This window comes from Protomyctophum parallelum (genome assembly GCF_964188405.1).
Source record: "Protomyctophum parallelum genome assembly, chromosome: 17".
Classification (NCBI taxonomy): domain Eukaryota; kingdom Metazoa; phylum Chordata; class Actinopteri; order Myctophiformes; family Myctophidae; genus Protomyctophum; species Protomyctophum parallelum.
In genome coordinates this window covers 864,912-883,230 of record NC_139719.1, presented here as the reverse complement: position 1 = coordinate 883,230, position 18,319 = coordinate 864,912, and the positions used below count along the sequence as shown (strand labels likewise).

At 41.9% G+C, this 18,319-nt stretch overlaps 1 protein-coding gene across 1 annotated transcript; it reads left to right on the top strand.

Annotated features, from left to right (window-relative positions):
- Window positions 1-1,149: 1,149 nt before the first annotated feature.
- Window positions 1,150-17,801, top strand: LOC310874471 (E3 ubiquitin-protein ligase TRIM35-like; the record flags this gene model as incomplete). The annotated part of the gene is made up of 2 exons (XM_083787281.1): window positions 1,150-2,586; window positions 17,694-17,801. The coding sequence occupies one exon, from the start codon at window positions 1,150-1,152 to the stop codon at window positions 2,560-2,562; it is 1,413 nt and encodes a 470-aa protein (XP_083643407.1). The 3' UTR covers window positions 2,563-2,586; window positions 17,694-17,801.
- Window positions 17,802-18,319: the final 518 nt, after the last annotated feature.

Below are 18,319 nucleotides of genomic sequence, written 5' to 3'. Positions count from 1 at the left end.
CCAAGTACTGTAAATTGACTTTTCTCTAACTATAAATAATTATTCTTATTCTAGTATAATTAAAAAAAAAACATGTGCAGCACATTTAGTTTATTATGTATTTATGGTCAATTTATTGATCACTAATTTTGTATGTCTGGCAAAAATGGAATATTGATGAAAATGTCCATCACAAGCATCATGGTGATTTTAGTTTTAGTCATAGTCTCTTGAATAGTTTATTTAGTTTTAGTCACTAGGAATGTTTTAGTGTTAGTCTAGTTTTAGTCGACTAAATCTACAGTTGATTTGGTCGACTAAAATGTGTTTTGGCGGGCCTTGCCTCCCCTCCACCAATGTCACAATCACTTGAACCCCGCAATAGACCGGGCCGGCCCAATTCTCTAATAGAGCCGGTGGCCAGGCCGGGTGCAGCCTGTGTGTGTTTTTTTTTCTATTTTCAATTTTACTAGTTTTATTTATTTTTGGCGGTGAGCCGGCCCCACCCTTCCCGGCCTCTCTGGTAAATGCCAGACATGCCGGACCTGACCTGCACAGGGCCTAGGGCATAGGGCCTAGGGCCACCTGACTCCTAGAACCCGTTTGTTTAGTTGTGTGTCAAGCCCAGAATGCGTGTGCGCACCTGCATGTGTGACAGAGAGAGAGTGAACTTTGTCTATAGATATTGTGTCAAAGCTCCACCTCTTGCCAGTCTGACCAGAGACGCCAGATCAAACACAACTTCCACTGAGAGAGAACAGACTGTCTTTCCATCCACACCTAGAGGAAGGAACACTGACCCAGACCACTGGAACTATACCTGAACACTGACCCAGACCACTGGAACTATACCTGAACACTGACCCAGACCACTGGAACTATACCTGAACACTGACCCAGACCACTGGAACTATACCTGAACACTGACCCAGACCACTGGAACTATACCTGAACACTGGAACTATACCTGAACACTGACCCAGACCACTGGAACTATACCTGAACACTGACCCAGAACACTGGAACTACCTGCTGGCTCTATCAGCTGAATGGACTTTAACAACAACCACTTTTACAGTCAAAGTAAACTTCATTAGAATAATTCTAAAAGAAGGAGAGTTACCACCACTGACTGCATTTCCTGTCTTTGTAGCTAAACTCTGAGACAAAATGGCTTCCAACGCATCGCGCCCAGAAGAGGATTATTCCTGTCCCGTGTGTTGCGACATCTTTAAAGATCCTGTTATCCTGCCGTGTAGCCACAGCTTCTGTAAAGCCTGTCTGCAGGAATGGTGGAGCGATCAGGAAACAAAGGAATGTCCCGTTTGTAAGAAGAGACATTCAATTGATGATCCACCTCTAAACCGGGCTCTGAAGAACCTGTGTGAGTCCTTCGTACAGGAGAGACATCAGAGAGCTTCAACTGGGTCTGGGGTTCTCTGCCTTCTGCACACTGATGAGAAACTCAAACTGTTCTGTCTGGAATGTCAACAGCCAGTGTGTGTCGTGTGTCGAGATTCTAAAAGACACGTCAACCACATTTTCAGACCCATCAATGAAGCTGCACCAGAACACAAGGAGAAAGTCCAGAAATCCCTGAAGCCTTTACAGGAGAAACTGAAGGTTTTTAATGAAGTTAAAACTAACTACGACCAAACGGCAGAACACATTAAGGTCCGGGCCCGGCACACCGAGACGCAGATGAAGGAACAGTTTAAGAAGATGCATCAGTTTCTACATGATGAAGAGGAGGCCAGGATCACTGCACTGAGGGAGGAAGAGGAGCAGAAGAGTCAGATGATGAAGGAGAAGATGGAGGGTCTGAACAGAGACATATCAACCATTTCAGACACGATCAGAGCCACAGAGGAGGAGCTGAGAGCCGGACATGTCTCATTCCTGCAGAACTACAAGACCACAGTGGAAAGAGTCCAGCTCACTGCACTGCAGGACCCACAGCCGGTCTCAGGAGCACTGATAGACGAGGCCAAACACCTGGGGAACCTGGCCTTCAGAGTCTGGGACAAGATGAAGGACATCGTCTCCTACACTCCTGTCATTCTGGACCCCAACACTGCCCGTCCAGACCTCATCCTGTCTGATGATCTGACCAGCGTGAGACGTGGAGATGTACAGCAGCTTCCTGACAATCCAGAGAGGTTTGACCGCTGGCCCCATGTCGTGGGTTCTGAGGGCTTTAACTCTGGGACTCACAGCTGGGATGTTGAGGTTGGAGAGAATATATTCTGGGTACTGGGTGTGTTAGTGGAGTCTTACCAGAGGAAAGGAGACAGAGAGGGTCCACATTGGGCCATATCGTTCTATGAAGGTAAATACGGCGCATACTCCTCCTCAGGGTCAGGCACTGTTCTCTCACTGAAGCAGAACCCCAAGAAGATCAGAGTCCAGCTGGACTGGAACAAAGGAACTCTGTCCTTCTCTGATCCTGATACCAACACACACATTAAAACCTTCACACACACCTTCACTGGCACACTGTTTCCATACATTTACAATGGTCATACTCTCCCTCTGAAGATGTTACCATGGAAGGTCAGTGTGACTCTGGAACCACGTAGTTAGACATGATGATGATGATGATGTCATGTTATGGATATATTACTGCCTACTGTCAAAAATCAAGAAATACTAAAGTTATACACAATATTTAGTTTCCATTGTCTGCTATCACTTTTCAATATAATATTATGTATATGTAATAATGTTCAGTTTTTTCAGGAAATGGAAAATATACATTTATCAGGGAATTAAGAAAACCTTATATTTTGCAATACTGCCTAATCACAGTTGGTGTTGTGTCTTTATATATTGTCAATTAGTTGCATGAGAGGGAGAGAGGTGGTGGAGTTAATTAGCTGTTTTAGCAGACAGTTTGAGGGTCCAATGGAGTTAAGAGGTTTTGTCCAAAGTGCTTTTTACTACTTTTCATTGGTTCAATATTTTCTAAACAACACACTGACGTAAATGGTGTTCAATAGCTCTGATTTAAGGCAAAAATAAATAAAAGAAAATAAAAAAATGTTAGGTATCCTCCCGTGCAAACCTTTACACTTAACTGTACTGTACTTTTTACACAATGTCCTGAACTGTAATAATCAGGTAGGATGAATCTCTTTATGACATTATATAGTTGTATGATGGTTAGCAGAGGTCAGCATGTTAAATATTAGTTAATGTTAATTACTTTCATGAACCCACAGGATGAGGTAGACTATGAACCCTGCAGTCACTTGAATCACTGATAATAAAATGAAAAAAAATCCTTGAATTGACTGTATAGAATCATTTCAGATGTTGATTTCCATGACTATTTCATCATCTTACTATTTTATTCTATGCGGTGTCATTGAGCAGTCTGGGTGGGAGGGACTGAGGGTTTTCATTTTGTCTGTTTTTTGAGGGGCGTTACACAGGTTCAATGTTTGTCTTTAGTTCAATGTTTGTTTGTAAACACATTGACAATGAAGGGACAATGTACGTTATAATGTGCTAATTCCGTCATATTGTCTCATTATTGATAATGGCATTTAATGTTTGTTTTACATCACCTAATCAACATGAGTTAGACTTTAATATATTAGCGCCCCTCACTTATTTCTTTCCTTTCTTCGTTTTGTTTTAATATAAAGGGAAAAAATGTATACTGTACCAATGATATAATCATTTATACCCTGCTTTTAATAAAACCGTATTTGACAAAAATAATTATCTTTTTTTTAATCAATCAATGCATACAGCTGCCCCATACATCCCATAATACCATCCACTCTGACTTCTGATTGGCTGATAGATCCACAACCAGATGGAAAGAGAAGCCCTGTCTAGCAGTGTTGTTTTTGGCAGCAGATTTACATTTTAGTTTCAGTCATTAGTCTCATAAAAACGTTTTCCTTTAGTTTGTCATGTTTTAGTCACCTGGAATGTTTTAGTGTTTAGTCTAATTTTAGTTGACTATAAATATCATGAGATTTTTGTCGACTAAATCTACAGTTGATTTAGTCGACTAAAATGTGTTTCGGCGGGCCTTAATGCCATCGTAATGACTTAAACTTGCTGAAAATAGCAGATCTACAAGCTCACGACTGTGCGACTGTGGCTCAGGAGGTAGAGCAGCTCATCCAATGATCTGTGGGTTGGTGGTTCGAATCCCGGCTCCTCCTGTCTATACATGTCAAAGTGTCCTTGGGCAAGACACTGAACCCCAAATTGCTCCCGATGTGCTGGTTGGTACCTTGCATAGCTTCCGCTGCAATCGGTGTATGAATGTGTGTGTGAATGGGTGAATGTAATGCACAATCTATGTAAAGCGCCTTGGATGAATGCGCTATATAAATGCACCATTTACCACAATGTGTTGCGACGCGTTGTGAGCTTGTAGATCGGCTATTTTCAGCATGCAACAAAGGGTAAAATGACTTATACAGGATCTCTTGTCCACTAGTCCCTTACAAACATTTTAGTCTAGTTTTTATTTGTTGACTAATTCAACAGTATATTTAGTCTTACGTAGTCATCATAGCTTAGTTTTAATTTACTTCCCATTTTGTTTTCGTCAGTGGAGAAAGGTGTCTTAGTTTTAGTCGACGAAAACAACACTGCTATCTAGCCTGTCTGTTAATTGCCATAAAAGTCACAATTTACACATAGCAGCTCAAATCACGACAGAGAGACATGGAGATAGAGAGAGCTAGACAGAGTCACTTATCTTTGGGTTCCCACAAGAAAAGGGCATATTTTGGTGGACATGGTTATTAATGGTTATTAATCATTTGTAAGCTGTGATCAATCTGATTAAAATGTGTATAATCTTTTTACATTCTGTCACTTTACCATTGAGAGAGAGAGAGTGTGTGTGTGTGTGTGTGTGTGTGTGTGTGTGTGTGTGTGTGTGTGTGTGTGTGTGTGTGTGTGTGTGGGGGGGTGATGTGTTAAACCAGACTAATATCGCACGCACCGCGGGATATTAGTCTGGGTAGGCTCAGCTTGGATTTCATTTCCAGGGAGGGGGGTTGAAACATTTTCTCTTTGACACAATTGGTCAGAGCTACTGTCAGTCAAAGGTCTCAAGCATTGAAAGTCACTGTACCAAAGCCCGCCCATATTGCATACCGTGTCCTGATTGGCCGCCCCATTTCTCTGGTGTAGGAAATGGGCGTACAATTGAGCCTCTCCAGACTGTAATCCGCCGGCAGGCAATTAATTTTTGCCAACGGCTGATTCGGTCTGGTTTATTAACCAGGCTAGGGTTGTGTGTGTGTGTGTGTGTGTGTGTGTGACTGCATGCTTTACTACAGCTGTGTGTGTGTGTGTGTGTCCTTGTGTGACTGCATGCTTTACTACAGCTGTGTGTGTGTGTGTGTGTGTGTGTGTGTGTGTGTGTGTGTGTGTGTGTGTGTGTGTGTGTGTGTGTGTGTGTGTGTGACTGCATGCTTTACTACAGCTGTGTGTGTGTGTGTGTGTGTGTGTGTGTGTGTGTGTGTGTGTGTGTCCTTGTGTGACTGCATGCTTTACTACAGCTGTGTGTGTGTCCTTGTGTGACTGCATGCTTTACTACAGCTGTGTGTGTGTGTGTGTGTCTGTGTGTCACTCTCTATCGCTCCCAGAATGTGCAGAATGCACATGTATAAACAACCTTTTGAAAATAGCAGATCTACAAGCTCACAATGCGTTGCATTGCGACGCATTGTGAGCTTGTAGATCGGCTATTTTCAAATGGCAAAAATGTATACCGGTACAAGGCCAAAGTGGTCGTTAATGCATGTTGTGTAATACTAATCTAAATCTACAAAGTAACTAAAGTTTTCAAATAAATGTAGACAATATTTCCCTCTGAGATGTAGTGGAGTAGAAGTAAAAGCACTGACATTAGGAAATACTCAATTAAAGTAAAGTACAAATGCCTCAAAATTGTACTGAATTAAATGTCTATTATAGTTACTTTCCTCCACCGACAAGACATGGAGCTCCATGAGTGTAAAAATGTTTTCTAGCTGCAACCTTTCTTTCCATAACATCCCTTCACCTGTACATTGTAGTTAGAACACATATAGTACAGCATGAGCATTATGAGCCAACAGAAGATGTATTATGTAGCAAAGTATGTGCTACTGTACTGTACAGTATGTAGTCGTGTGGAGATAGCGTCCTAATTGGCACGGCGTACAGTGGTGGTGACTGTAACTGCTGCTGTGCTGACATGCCCACGCTTTGTGTGATCAGCGTCAGTCTGACAATAATATTCTTCTTTCATCCTCGCAAAACATTATACTGTATATATACAGTATATACATTATACTGTCTGCCATGCTGGTATCCTGGCTCTCTCCTTTTTAACCCATTTTGACCTGGGGAAACGATTCTACAAATGTCTTCTATATCATGACAGTTTTATGAAAAACCCTATGTTTCTATGTCAGTGGTTCTGAAACATTTTCATGTCAAGGATCCCCAAGATGATATGTAATTGGCCACCGACCCCCATCTGAAAATATGTTGTTCCAGGGACCCTCCAGAAGCAAAGATTTGAGTTAAAAACTTTGGCTCTGAAAGAATACATATTCAAAGATTTGTGCCACATTTTATCGATTATTCAAAAATAGCAGACCTACAAGCAGACCTACAAGCAATCGGTGCCGCACTACGAGCTTGTAGATCTGCAATTTTGCAATAGCTAAAGTATAACATAATGCTTAAAACTCTTCTGGCTGTTCGGAAAAAAAATGTCGTGCAAGGGAAAGATTAAAATAGGAAGCGCAATATTAATTGACCTTTGTCACACTGTCTCCTATTTCTCAATCCTGGTGTGCGGTGCACGCACGTTATTGAATTCCCAGTGAGGTTTACTGTGTAAGTCCTTTTCAAGTCATTTTGGACTTATTGTTAAACTGTAAAATATCTTGCCTCCATTTAAGGGTTTGATCGTCACATCTGAGGGATCACTGCAAACAAAGCATTTGTGTGTTAAACAGAACATCTGATTTTCTTTACTCCATAATATCTGTTTCAGCATTGGACTGGAATACAGTATCAATCAGGCTTTAAACCAGGGGTGTCGAACTCAACTTGGGGCGAGGGCCGCATTGGTCAAAAGGTCACTTGATGGAGGCCACAACCAGTTGCGGACGCACGCTCGATTTCTCAGTCAGTCACTGCTATACTATATCTATCTATCTATCTATCTATCTATCTATCTATCTATCTATCTATCTATCTATCTATCTATCTATCTATCTATCTATCTATCTATCTATCTAGCTATATATATTCTACTGTAATTAATAAAAAATGCAATGAGGAGACATTTGGCCCACCTAGGACCCAGGTAAAACCCACTTAAAACACACATGGGCAAGCCCAGGTAGCACGCACATTCAATACCACTGCATATTCATGGTTCAAGACGCCCTGCTCCCAATTAATGGTTGAGCCCTCTGTGGAAATATTGACCTTTTGGCCAGAGAGAGAGAGAGAGAGCGAGAGCGAGAGCGCGAGAGAGAGAGAGAGAGAGAGAGAGAGAGCGAGAGCGAGAGCGAGAGCGAGAGAGAGAGAGAGAGAGAGATAGAGAGAGAGATTAAATAAAGTCAGGGAAGGCATAAAGCAGGAAGCAGAGGTGAGAATCTGCATATCTTTGACAATGAGGACGATGATTACTTATAGCAGGACATACAGACGGTCTCGCCTCAATTTCACTTTGACATCATCATCAACACAGCAAAATGAGGCTTCATTGTTGTATTATAATAATAATAATAATAATAATAATAATAATATATTGTCTACCAGAGGAACACTGGTGTGCCTTGAAACTTGTCCAGGAGAGACAACCACACATTAAATATACAACAATACAAAACCTTTATTATATTAATCAGTAGGGGAGAGCCGCCAAGGTTGTAACGCTTCACGGTTGTAACATGGACGTTATCTCTTGATTGGTCAACGCCACCATGACGCCATCGCGTCAGTATGTGTACAGCAACGTACTCTACGTGCCCAGGAAGTTTGAAGTGTTTACCTTCATCCCACGGGGAGCTATTGGCGAAAAACTGATTTTTCTCAAAAAGCTAAAATTTTACACCTGGAGTATATGTGTGCTACAATTTTTTTCTTTGATGTTGGTGAATAAAAATCCACATGGATGTCTTCATGCTTATGTTCTTCATTAGTTTGCATCATGTTTAGACGGAATGCACGTTCATTCTGGTCTGTAAGCAACGGCAAACAACAACTTGCAAAAGTGGATCAATTGTAACACACGCCGGCTCCATTCAATACCATTATAGGTCATATTTACACAGTTGACATATTGGCCAATATTATATGTTCTAAAATTGTATTGTATTGTGTAGTGTATTCTAAAATTATTGTAGGGTTGTATAACATTGTACAACTCAATAAATCAAACGTTTGTTTAATCAATGTATTTCCCCACTGAACTGACCAAAAAAAAAGAAGCCCAAAGTGGTACACCCGATACTATTTAATATTTCCCTTATTTTCTTATCACATCCATGGTATGAAAACAATGCTAAGGAGTTGCATCAATGAAATATAATTGCTTTAAGCTGAAAACGATATGTTTAATGATGTTTTTTAGCGTTGTTACATTTATCATGCATTCCGTTACAATTAATCCGACATGCGCGGCAATTGTAACACTGGAACAGCGTCCACGTTCGGTTTAATAACTCCCGACCTGTTTTATGAAAAAAATAACTTGAAGTGGTTTATGGTAGCAGACATGTGTATGTCCGTTGCCTGAAAATATTACATGTGTAGATGTGGTGTATTTCAGCGTGCAGCAGTGCAGGAAAAGAGGCCGAGGCCAGAATACCGATGTAGTGAGGTTACAAAGCAGGCAGCTTTATTTGTAGTAAAAAACAGTCCAGCAGTCGAGACAAAGCACAGACAAAGGAAACGTCCTCTGTGGTTCTCCGGATTAAACAACACACAGTAAACTCGGTAGCCGAAAATGAGTTGACCGGATCCAGGAACCTCGATCAACCCTCCACCCTGTCCTTATATTGTAACTATAGGTCCCTCCTCTCCCGGACATACGGCAGGCGTTTCCTGACTTTTGACCAATGATATAACTCTTTCCGGTTGGAGCGAGGCGGGACTTAGGACAAAAGGAAACTGATCCGTTTTAACTGGGGCGATAAGTTTTAGATGATAAACCGTTTTAAAACTTAACAAAACTTAAATGTAAACTGTGGACAAACTTATGAACATGGTTAATCATACCTTTAAAAGTATATGAAAAATGGAAACACTTGTAGTTAGGAAATGTTTAACGGAACTATAAAATAAAACTGAACACTTTCTCTTAAGAGGTAAAACCAACACGGTGAAGCGAAACCCTATGTTTTTATCGTACATTTTAAAGGAGACGAGTTAAACTCACTATTAATAGTTAGAGTCTCATCTTTCTATAGTGACAGATTTGTTAAAAGTTAGAGTTTAACCGGTGGACTATTTGGAATGGAAACCAGAGTAAAAAAACTCCACTGTTCGCAGGACCTATGCAAAACACATGTTCTTGTGGCAAGAACAATAGGATCTGGTTTCATTCGCACCTTCGAGCAGCTTCAAAGGTTTTTAGAACAATAGATGTGAAATGTAATCAGGAGCCTGAGTGAAAGACCTTTGGAGATGAGCTTGAGCTTTCAAACACATTTTCACTGACTTAGTGAAAATAGTAATAGTTAGTTAATTTATCTAAATTATACGACATAGATAAACGGATCTCTGAGTAAAAAAATGAAACGTGCAAAATGTTACATCCTTGGCGGCTCTCCCCTACTTTGTGCACGGACATTTCCCAATACAGGTCAAATTCTATCCCTGGCCTAGAGTAGTTTGCTCATTGGGCTGTTTGGTCACAACAACTCTGTAAACCACTGTACAGAATATAAGGACCCCTGAGGGCCCCTGATGAGGACTGTAAACCACTGTACAGAATATAAGGGCCCCTGATGAGCAGGACTGTAAACCACTGTACAGAATATAAAGACCCCTGAGGGCCCCTGATGAGCAGGACTGTAAACCACTGTACAGAATATAAGGACCCCTGAGGGCCCCTGATGAGCACGGCTGTAAAACACTGTACAGAATATAAGGACCCCTGAGGGCCCCTGATGAGCAGGACTGTCTGCTGGGTTCTAGACATAAGCAATATAAGCGGTCGCTTCATGGGGCCACAACCACTAAGGGAGAGAGAGAGAGGGAGAGAAATGCTTTGAGAGAGAGAGAGAGAGAGAGAAAATTGCTATTGCTTAGAGAGAGAGAGAGAGAGAGAGAGACAGACACGTAAAGCCGTTCCATTTCAAAGAATACAAAAATGCTGTCTCGCAGGCTCCGCGAGGCCCATGTGCAGCCGCAGGCTCTGTCTCTGAGAGTGCAATATTATAGTTACTGTAGTTGCCGTACTTATATTAGTGCAGAAAAGAGACAATAAATCCCGCTTTGGAGAAGATGCGCTCCGAAGGGGTTGTAGTGGCAGGGAATCAGGGATGGATAGAATCCTCTTCGCTAAATAGGTGCCAACTTTGCATAACGTGGCACATTATTTTTCCATCACAGTGGTCGTGGACTTCTTTGCATATTTTAAAATGCAACCATGTCCCTTTTGACTTATTTTTCCTGCGTGGACCGCTAAGGCGTGGATGGCATGACTGTAGCTGCTTGACTTCCTTGTTAACACGTGAGGACGGAGGAGGCTCTGCGAGGCGCGAGCATGGCTCGCGGACCAAAATGGGCCGGCTCGCGGACCAAAAGGGTCCGCTTTTTTTTTAATGACTATTTGATTGTTTATTTCAAGATCGACTCCCGTGCTTATCGATCGAACGTTGATTAATCAATTTTTTGGGTTCAGCCCTAGTGTGCGCACACATACGGAGAGGGAGAGTTATTTCATGAAAATGAAGATTTAACGCACGAACTGTAGGCTATCCTACTATCACAAACAATTCGCTGTGTGTAGCCTGGCTATTCTTGTGTGTGGCGTGCACGCAGTCGCAGAGAGAGGAATAAAAAACAAATGATGTAGCCTATATCGGGTCTGGATCTCATGGTGAACTCTATATCGGGTCTGGATCTCATGGTGAACTCTTGCAGTGTGTGATCCCTAGTCCCTAGCCCAATCGTTTAGTGTGAAAGCCACAAAGATATAACGACAGCCGACTTAAAAAAAAGACTCTTGCAGTGTGAAATGCATAACGATCTGATGACTCGCCGACAACTTTAAAACTCCTACAGTGTGTAGGGGCGGGGCCATTAGAAGCTCGTTCACCTCTGATCAAAGTCAGTAGCCCTTGCATGGAACTAGCTGTGTCAGTGCATTCCTTTAAATCCTGGCATGCTCTTCAAATAGTTTGGGTTTGATATGGTAGAACTGGTAGAACTTGATCTCCACCTGACCTCAAGTAACCCTGTCCTCTGAAAAGCAAGCGACCTCTATAATAACCATAATATGACACGCACACACTCACCTCACAGTGGATTTAACATAGCTTAATACACCCACCAAAAGTTGTTTGCAGTTGCAATTATTGTCAAAATATGGGCGTGTGTTATTACACAATGTGTGTTTCCCATTTAATCGGGTCTGCTTGTCACGCTAAAACATGTTCCCCTAAATATTTCTGTCGGAGGCAGCGCCGTTTAGTTGAGAGAGTTGCGACATCTCCGTTCACTGCTTATTCGTGGGGCTGCATGCGTCACTGATCAGTCCATTGTCGTCACTCTCTGTCTCTAAACAGCTCTAGTCTAGAGGCTGCGCTCCGCTCCCCGGTCAGAGCTGAGCAACATGGCAGCGCACAGAGTGCTGTGTTGACAGTGTTGTTACAGACTAGTGGTTCTACAACGACTCCTACGTGGATACATTTTTTTATAACAAAGGATGAGGTCGGATGCGGGCATGCAAAATGATCGTGTCGTGTAGATTATTATTTTCCCCGCAATTTTCTTTTTCACGTGGATTATTATTACTGTGTATTCTGAGTACAGTAGTGCATCCCGTGGATGCAGAGGTTGTTGGTGTATTGCGGCCCAAAACAAAAAAATGCGTTTTGGGACACAAAACACACCCGATTTACATCACTGCACGCACCCACTCACCTCTGCACCTAAACCCTTTTCTCATGTTATGTAACATGCAATGGAAGCACTAACTGTACTGATAATTAGTATTGAAACCACAAATATGGAATAAACTTTCATCAAGCCACAGTTAATGACCTGGTGGTTCTTTAACCCTGGCATCTCCAGTTACGAACGACCTTCTTTTAAATGCAGACTCCGGTGACTGTTCAATTTTATTCCTTTTAGACCTGAGCTCTGCTTTTTTTTTGTTTTTTTTTAACTTACGATTTTGCAACCCAGTTTTTCTTTTTCACCCAGTGCCAATTATCTAATCTGTAATCCTGGGCGCTACACTTCCTCTGCCAACCTGGGGGGGCAGCGGACTGACCTCATGCCTCCTTCTATGCATGAGGAGTCCAAGCTGCTTCTTTTCACCTGACAGGGGGGAATTTCCCCAGCCGGACGTAGCGCGTGGAAGGGACACGTTATTCCGACCAGTTCCTTTCCCCTCCATCAGGCGCCCCTGCTGGCCAGGGGGAGGTAGTTTTAGAGACCAGGATTACTGCATGTTTTTGTGAGGGTATCTACCCTAGGGGACACGGGGAGAACATGCAAACTCCACACAGAAAGGCCCTTTCGCCAACCCCCGCCTCGGGTATGGGCACTGATGACACGGAGGAGGGAACACGCCGCCAGTGCTCACAGCGTCCCCAGCAGGAATCGAACCCAGGACCTTCTAGCTGTGAGGCGACAGCACTACCAACTGTGCCACCGTGCCCCCCGGTGCTTTTGACACTGTCGATCACGCCATTTTAATCGAACGCCTGAAGAACCTGGTCGGCATAAACAGCGTTGCATTAGAGTGGTTCCGATCATACTTAACAGACAGAAGTTTCTCAGTTGTGATTGGGGAAGCCTCCTCCTCACAAGCTCCTTTTAAATGTGGCGTTCCACAAGGTTCACAAATTTATATGTTGCCAATTGGCAACATATAAATCATTAGGAACCATGGAATCCAATTTCATAGTTACACGGACGATACGCAGCTGTATATCCCCGTTAAACCTGGTGTTGCAGGAAACGTACCACGCCTTCTTGCATGTCTCTCTGACATAAAGAGGTGGATGTCTCAGAATGTTCTACAATTAAATTAATCCAAATCAGAAATAATCATATTTGGCCCCCCAAACTCAACACACTCATTTCACTCTGAACTTGGCACCCTATCCGCAAACATCACACACTCAGCCCGCACTCTAGGGGGTTGATTTAGGACTTCTATTTTACTTACTTCTATATTACTAATCTAATTACAGTATTATGATCTGGGGGCGTGTGGTATGTCATATTGCAATTTTGGGCATGTTAAGAAGCGCTTTTGACACCCCGCGGAGTGCGCAAAACGGCCTTGAATTAGTCATGGGTGTGTTTAAGGCGTGTTTGAGACGTACCCAATCAACATGTCCGTACTATTCTATTTACCAGTCAGCTGATGTCACATACGGAATGCGCACTTTGGGGATCGTGGTATTACATTTCTTCAGGCTGGCACCATAGAAGACATGACATGCCTTTGTCACATTTGGGTTAATTATTCCTATTGCACTGCATGCTGTCACCTTTATGCCTCAAAATAACAGACCCACCTATACCTTTCAGATCGGAATGGAACTGCAAGTAGATAGCAGCATATTGGCAAATTGGCAATCCATGCGTAATGTTCCCAGAATCGTCTAACCCCCGAACATGCAAGTTCGTTTGATATTGTTTAATTCGATAACGATAGAACCATGTACCATACAGCGAATGAAAGCAAGATTCCTAAGGAATATGGAGATTTTTACATTTAATAAAACGGTTGAGAAATGAGAGAACCATGAGTGTTTATAGGCTAATATCAACGTTTTTTTCTGAAAGACAAACGGGCTGTGAACTTGAAGAGCTCAATCACCATCCCGACACGGAAGAAATATAGCCTAGTGCATGCATGTATATGCACTGTTGCACTTGCACACAGTAGCCTACACACGCTCTTTATTTGTTTCTATTGAAAAAAAAAACAGTAAAATAACGTTTATTATATTTTATTTCATTCAAATCACGAGGAAGGAATGAGTTGAATGCGTGCTGCGTAATGCTGTGGCCCCGATGGTATGGTCTTCGCTGAGTTCGCTCGTAGCATTTTATTTAAGAAGACTTGAATCGGGTGTGATACAGCGTATGAAAGCAAAGTTCCCAAGGATTATGGAGATGTTTTTATTTTTTTTTAAGGTTGAGAAATGTAAGAATTATGGCCGTTTCTAATCTCAACATTTTTCATGTCCCATAGAAACTAAATAGGTCTATAAAAATAATCCCAAAAGAAGCGCATATAACAGGGGTCTGTAACCTATTTTAAATGAAGTGCCATGTTTTTATTTTCTAAATAGTGAGTCTGCCATATCCAGATTAATTTAAATGACACCACATTAAAATAAAAAAACATATTTTGATTGTCCACAAATATAAAGTTATACTGATCATTATATATCCCCCTGCAGTCAGAGTTCATAGTTTTAATGAATGAATGTGATGCATTGTGAGCTGGTATAGATCTGCTATTTTCAAAAGTAATCATTTTATTTAATTTTTGGATTAGCCGTCCTTAGTTGGGCAAATGCATTCATCTGGGGATCCTTGACATGGGAATGTGCTGTGTGAGGATCACTGGTTTAAACAACATTAGGAGAAAAGCCCAAATAACCACTTTAGAAACAAGAAAAGCAACCACACAGAATGCAACTTTACAGAAAAATAAGCCGCTTATAATAAACAGACATGGCAACACTCTAGCAGCCTCTCAGAGCCGCTCAAGTGTCAAATCAAACAGTGCTTTTTGCGTTTATGAGGTGGTCAGACCCACGTCTAATCGTTATGCGCTGAGTGTCTTTAGGTCAAGGGGCTTAATAGCAAATTGCGCAAAGCGAAAATAATTAACATATGGACACTCCCACAATGCTAAAATATTCAGGAACGCGGTAAGCCATAATGTGTGTGCGTTCAACACGGCCGAGTGCGTTCAACACGGGCCGATATGCCTTTCATAATACGAATGTGCGCAGAGCGAGGCCAATTCATGTATTTCCATTGGTAAAACGCACCTTCAAAATCTACCCATATGTGTCTTCTTCGATCCGGATATTTCTTTCAGTCCAGTCTTGTTACCATCAGATCAGGAATATATAAAAAAATTGCCATAATGTAGACCTGGAATCCGCCATACATGCTTTCATATCTTCACGACTGGATTACTGTAATTCAATATACTCTGGTATGAGCAAGAAAAATATATCTCGCCTCCAAATGGTGCATATTACACCTATTTTAGCTACTCTTCACTGGCTCCCTGTGAGCTACAGAATTTATTTTAAGATCTACATGCGCTGCCTCAGATCCTCGGATAGGGCCCTCCTAGTTCCTCCTGCAACGCGTCTGGTCACTCGGGGTGACCGGGCCTTTTGTCTTCTTTTAAAACGCTTCTAAAAACACATCTGTATGCCAAGTGTTTTTCCTAGTATTGTTTTTAATTGTTTTATTTTTTTCATGTTTATTGTTGATGTTTTGTTGTTTTGATGTTTTTATGATTACTGTTTTTATAACCTGTTTGTAAAGCACTTTGTATTATGTTTGGAAAGGTGCTATACAAATAAAATGCATTCATTCATTCATTTTGTTTGGCAGTAAACAAAGTACTGTAAATTGACTTTTCTCTAACTATAAATAACTTATTCTAGTATAATTAAAAAAACATGTGCAGCACATTTAGTTTATTATGTATGTATGGTCAATTTATTGATCACAAATTTTGTATGCCTGGCAAAAATGAAATATTGATGAAAATGTCAATCACAAGCATTATGGTGATTTTAGTTTTAGTAATAGTCTCTTGAATAGTTTATTTAGTTTTAGTCACCTGGAATGTGAATGTGACAGTTGATTTGGTCGACTAAAATGTGTTTTGGCGGGCCTTGCCTCCCCTCCACCAATGTCACAATCACTTGAACCCCGCAATAGACCGGGCCGGCCCAATTCTCCAATAGAGCCGGTGGCCAGGCCGGGTGCAGCCTGTGTGTGTTGTTTTTTTCTATTTTCAATTTTTACTCGTTTTATTTATTTTCGGGCGGTCAGCCGGCCCCCACCCTTCCCGGCCTCTCTGGTAAATGCCAGACATGCCGGACCTGACCTGCATAGGGCCTAGGGCATAGGGCCACCTGACTCCTAGAACCTGTTATTTAGGTGTGTGTCAAGCCCAGAACCGCGTGTGTGAACCTGCATGTGTGACAGAGAGAGAGTGAACTTTGTCTATAGATATTGTGTCAAAGCTCCACCTCTTGCCAGTCTGACCAGAGACGCCAGATCAAACACAACTTCCACTGAGAGAGAACAGACTGTCTTTCCATCCACACCTAGAGGAAGGAACACTGACCCAGACCACTGGAACTATACCTGAACACTGACCCAGAACACTGGAACTATACCTGAACACTGACCCAGACCACTGGAACTATACCTGAACACTGACCCAGACCACTGGAACTATACCTGAACACTGACCCAGGACCACTGGAACTATACCTGAACACTGACCCAGACCACTGGAACTATACCTGAACACTGACCCAGACCACTGGAACTATACCTGAACACTGACCCAGACCACTGGAACTATACCTGAACACCGACCCAGACCACTGGAACTACCTGCTGGCTCTATCAGCTGAATGGACTTTAACAACAACCACTTTCACAGTCAAAGTAAACTTCAGTAGAATATTGTAAAAGGAGAGTTACCACCACTGACTGCATTTCCTGTCTCGGGCATTTGTAGCTAAACTCTAAACAAAATGGCTTCCAACGCATCTCGCCCAGAAGAGGATTATTCCTGTCCCGTGTGTTGCGACATCTTTAAAGATCCTGTTCTCCTGCCGTGTAGCCACAGCTTCTGTAAAGCCTGTCTGCAGCAATGGTGGAGCGATAAGGTAATAAAGGAATGTCCCGTTTGTAAGAAGAGACATTCAATTGATGATCCACCTCTAAACCGGGCTCTGAAGAACCTGTGTGAGGCCTTCGTACAGGAGAGACATCAGAGTGCTTCAACTGGGTCTGGGGTTCTCTGCCTTCTGCACGCCGATGAGAAACTCAAACTGTTCTGTCTGGAATGTCAACAGCCAGCGTGTGTCGTGTGTCGAGATTCTAAAAAACACGCCAACCACATTATCAGACCCATCGATGAAGCTGCACCAGAACACAAGGAGAACGGAGCGGGTCAACGTTGGGCCATACAGTTCTATGAAGGTAAATACAGAGCATTCCCCTCCTCAGGGTCAGTCACTGTTCTCTCACTGAAGCAGAACCCCAAGAAGATCAGAGTCCAGCTGGACTGGAACAAAGGAACTCTGTCCTTCTCTGATCCTGATACCAACACACACATCCACACCTTCACACACACACACACACACACACACACCTTCACTGGCACACTGTTTCCATTAATTGACACTGGTATTAACAATACTGTCCCTCTGAAGTTGTTACCATGGAAGGTCAGTGTGACTCTGGAACCACGTAGTTAGACATGATGATGATGATGATGATGATGTCATGTTATGGATATATTACTGCCTATTGTCAATAATCAAAAAATACTAAAGTTATACACAATATTTAGTTTCCATTGTCTGCTATCACTTTTCAATATAATAGTATAATGTATATGTAATAATATCAGGATTATTTGAATGATTTTAAAGGTGATTAATATAAGGGATTCATGTAGACATTAAATGATCTCAGTAGTAATCATGTTGAGGAATTGAGATACTTCACCATAAAATGTACACTATTATATTTATACGGTATATCTCTGCTGTCAGGAAGAAACCACATAACTCCAACATGTTCAGTTTTTTTCAGGACATGGAAAATATACATTTATCAGGAAATGAAGAAAACCTTATATTTTGCAATACTGCCTAATCACAGTTGGTGTTGTGACTTTATATTATTGTCAATTAGTTGCATGAGAGGGAGAGAGGTGGTGGAGTTAATTAGCTGTTTTAGCAGACAGTTTGAGGGTCCAATGGAGTTAAGAGGTTTTGTCCAACGTGCTTTTTACTACTTTTCATTGGTTCAATATTTTCTAAACAACACACTGACGTAAATGGTGTTCAATAGCTCTGATTTAAGCAAAAAAAACAAA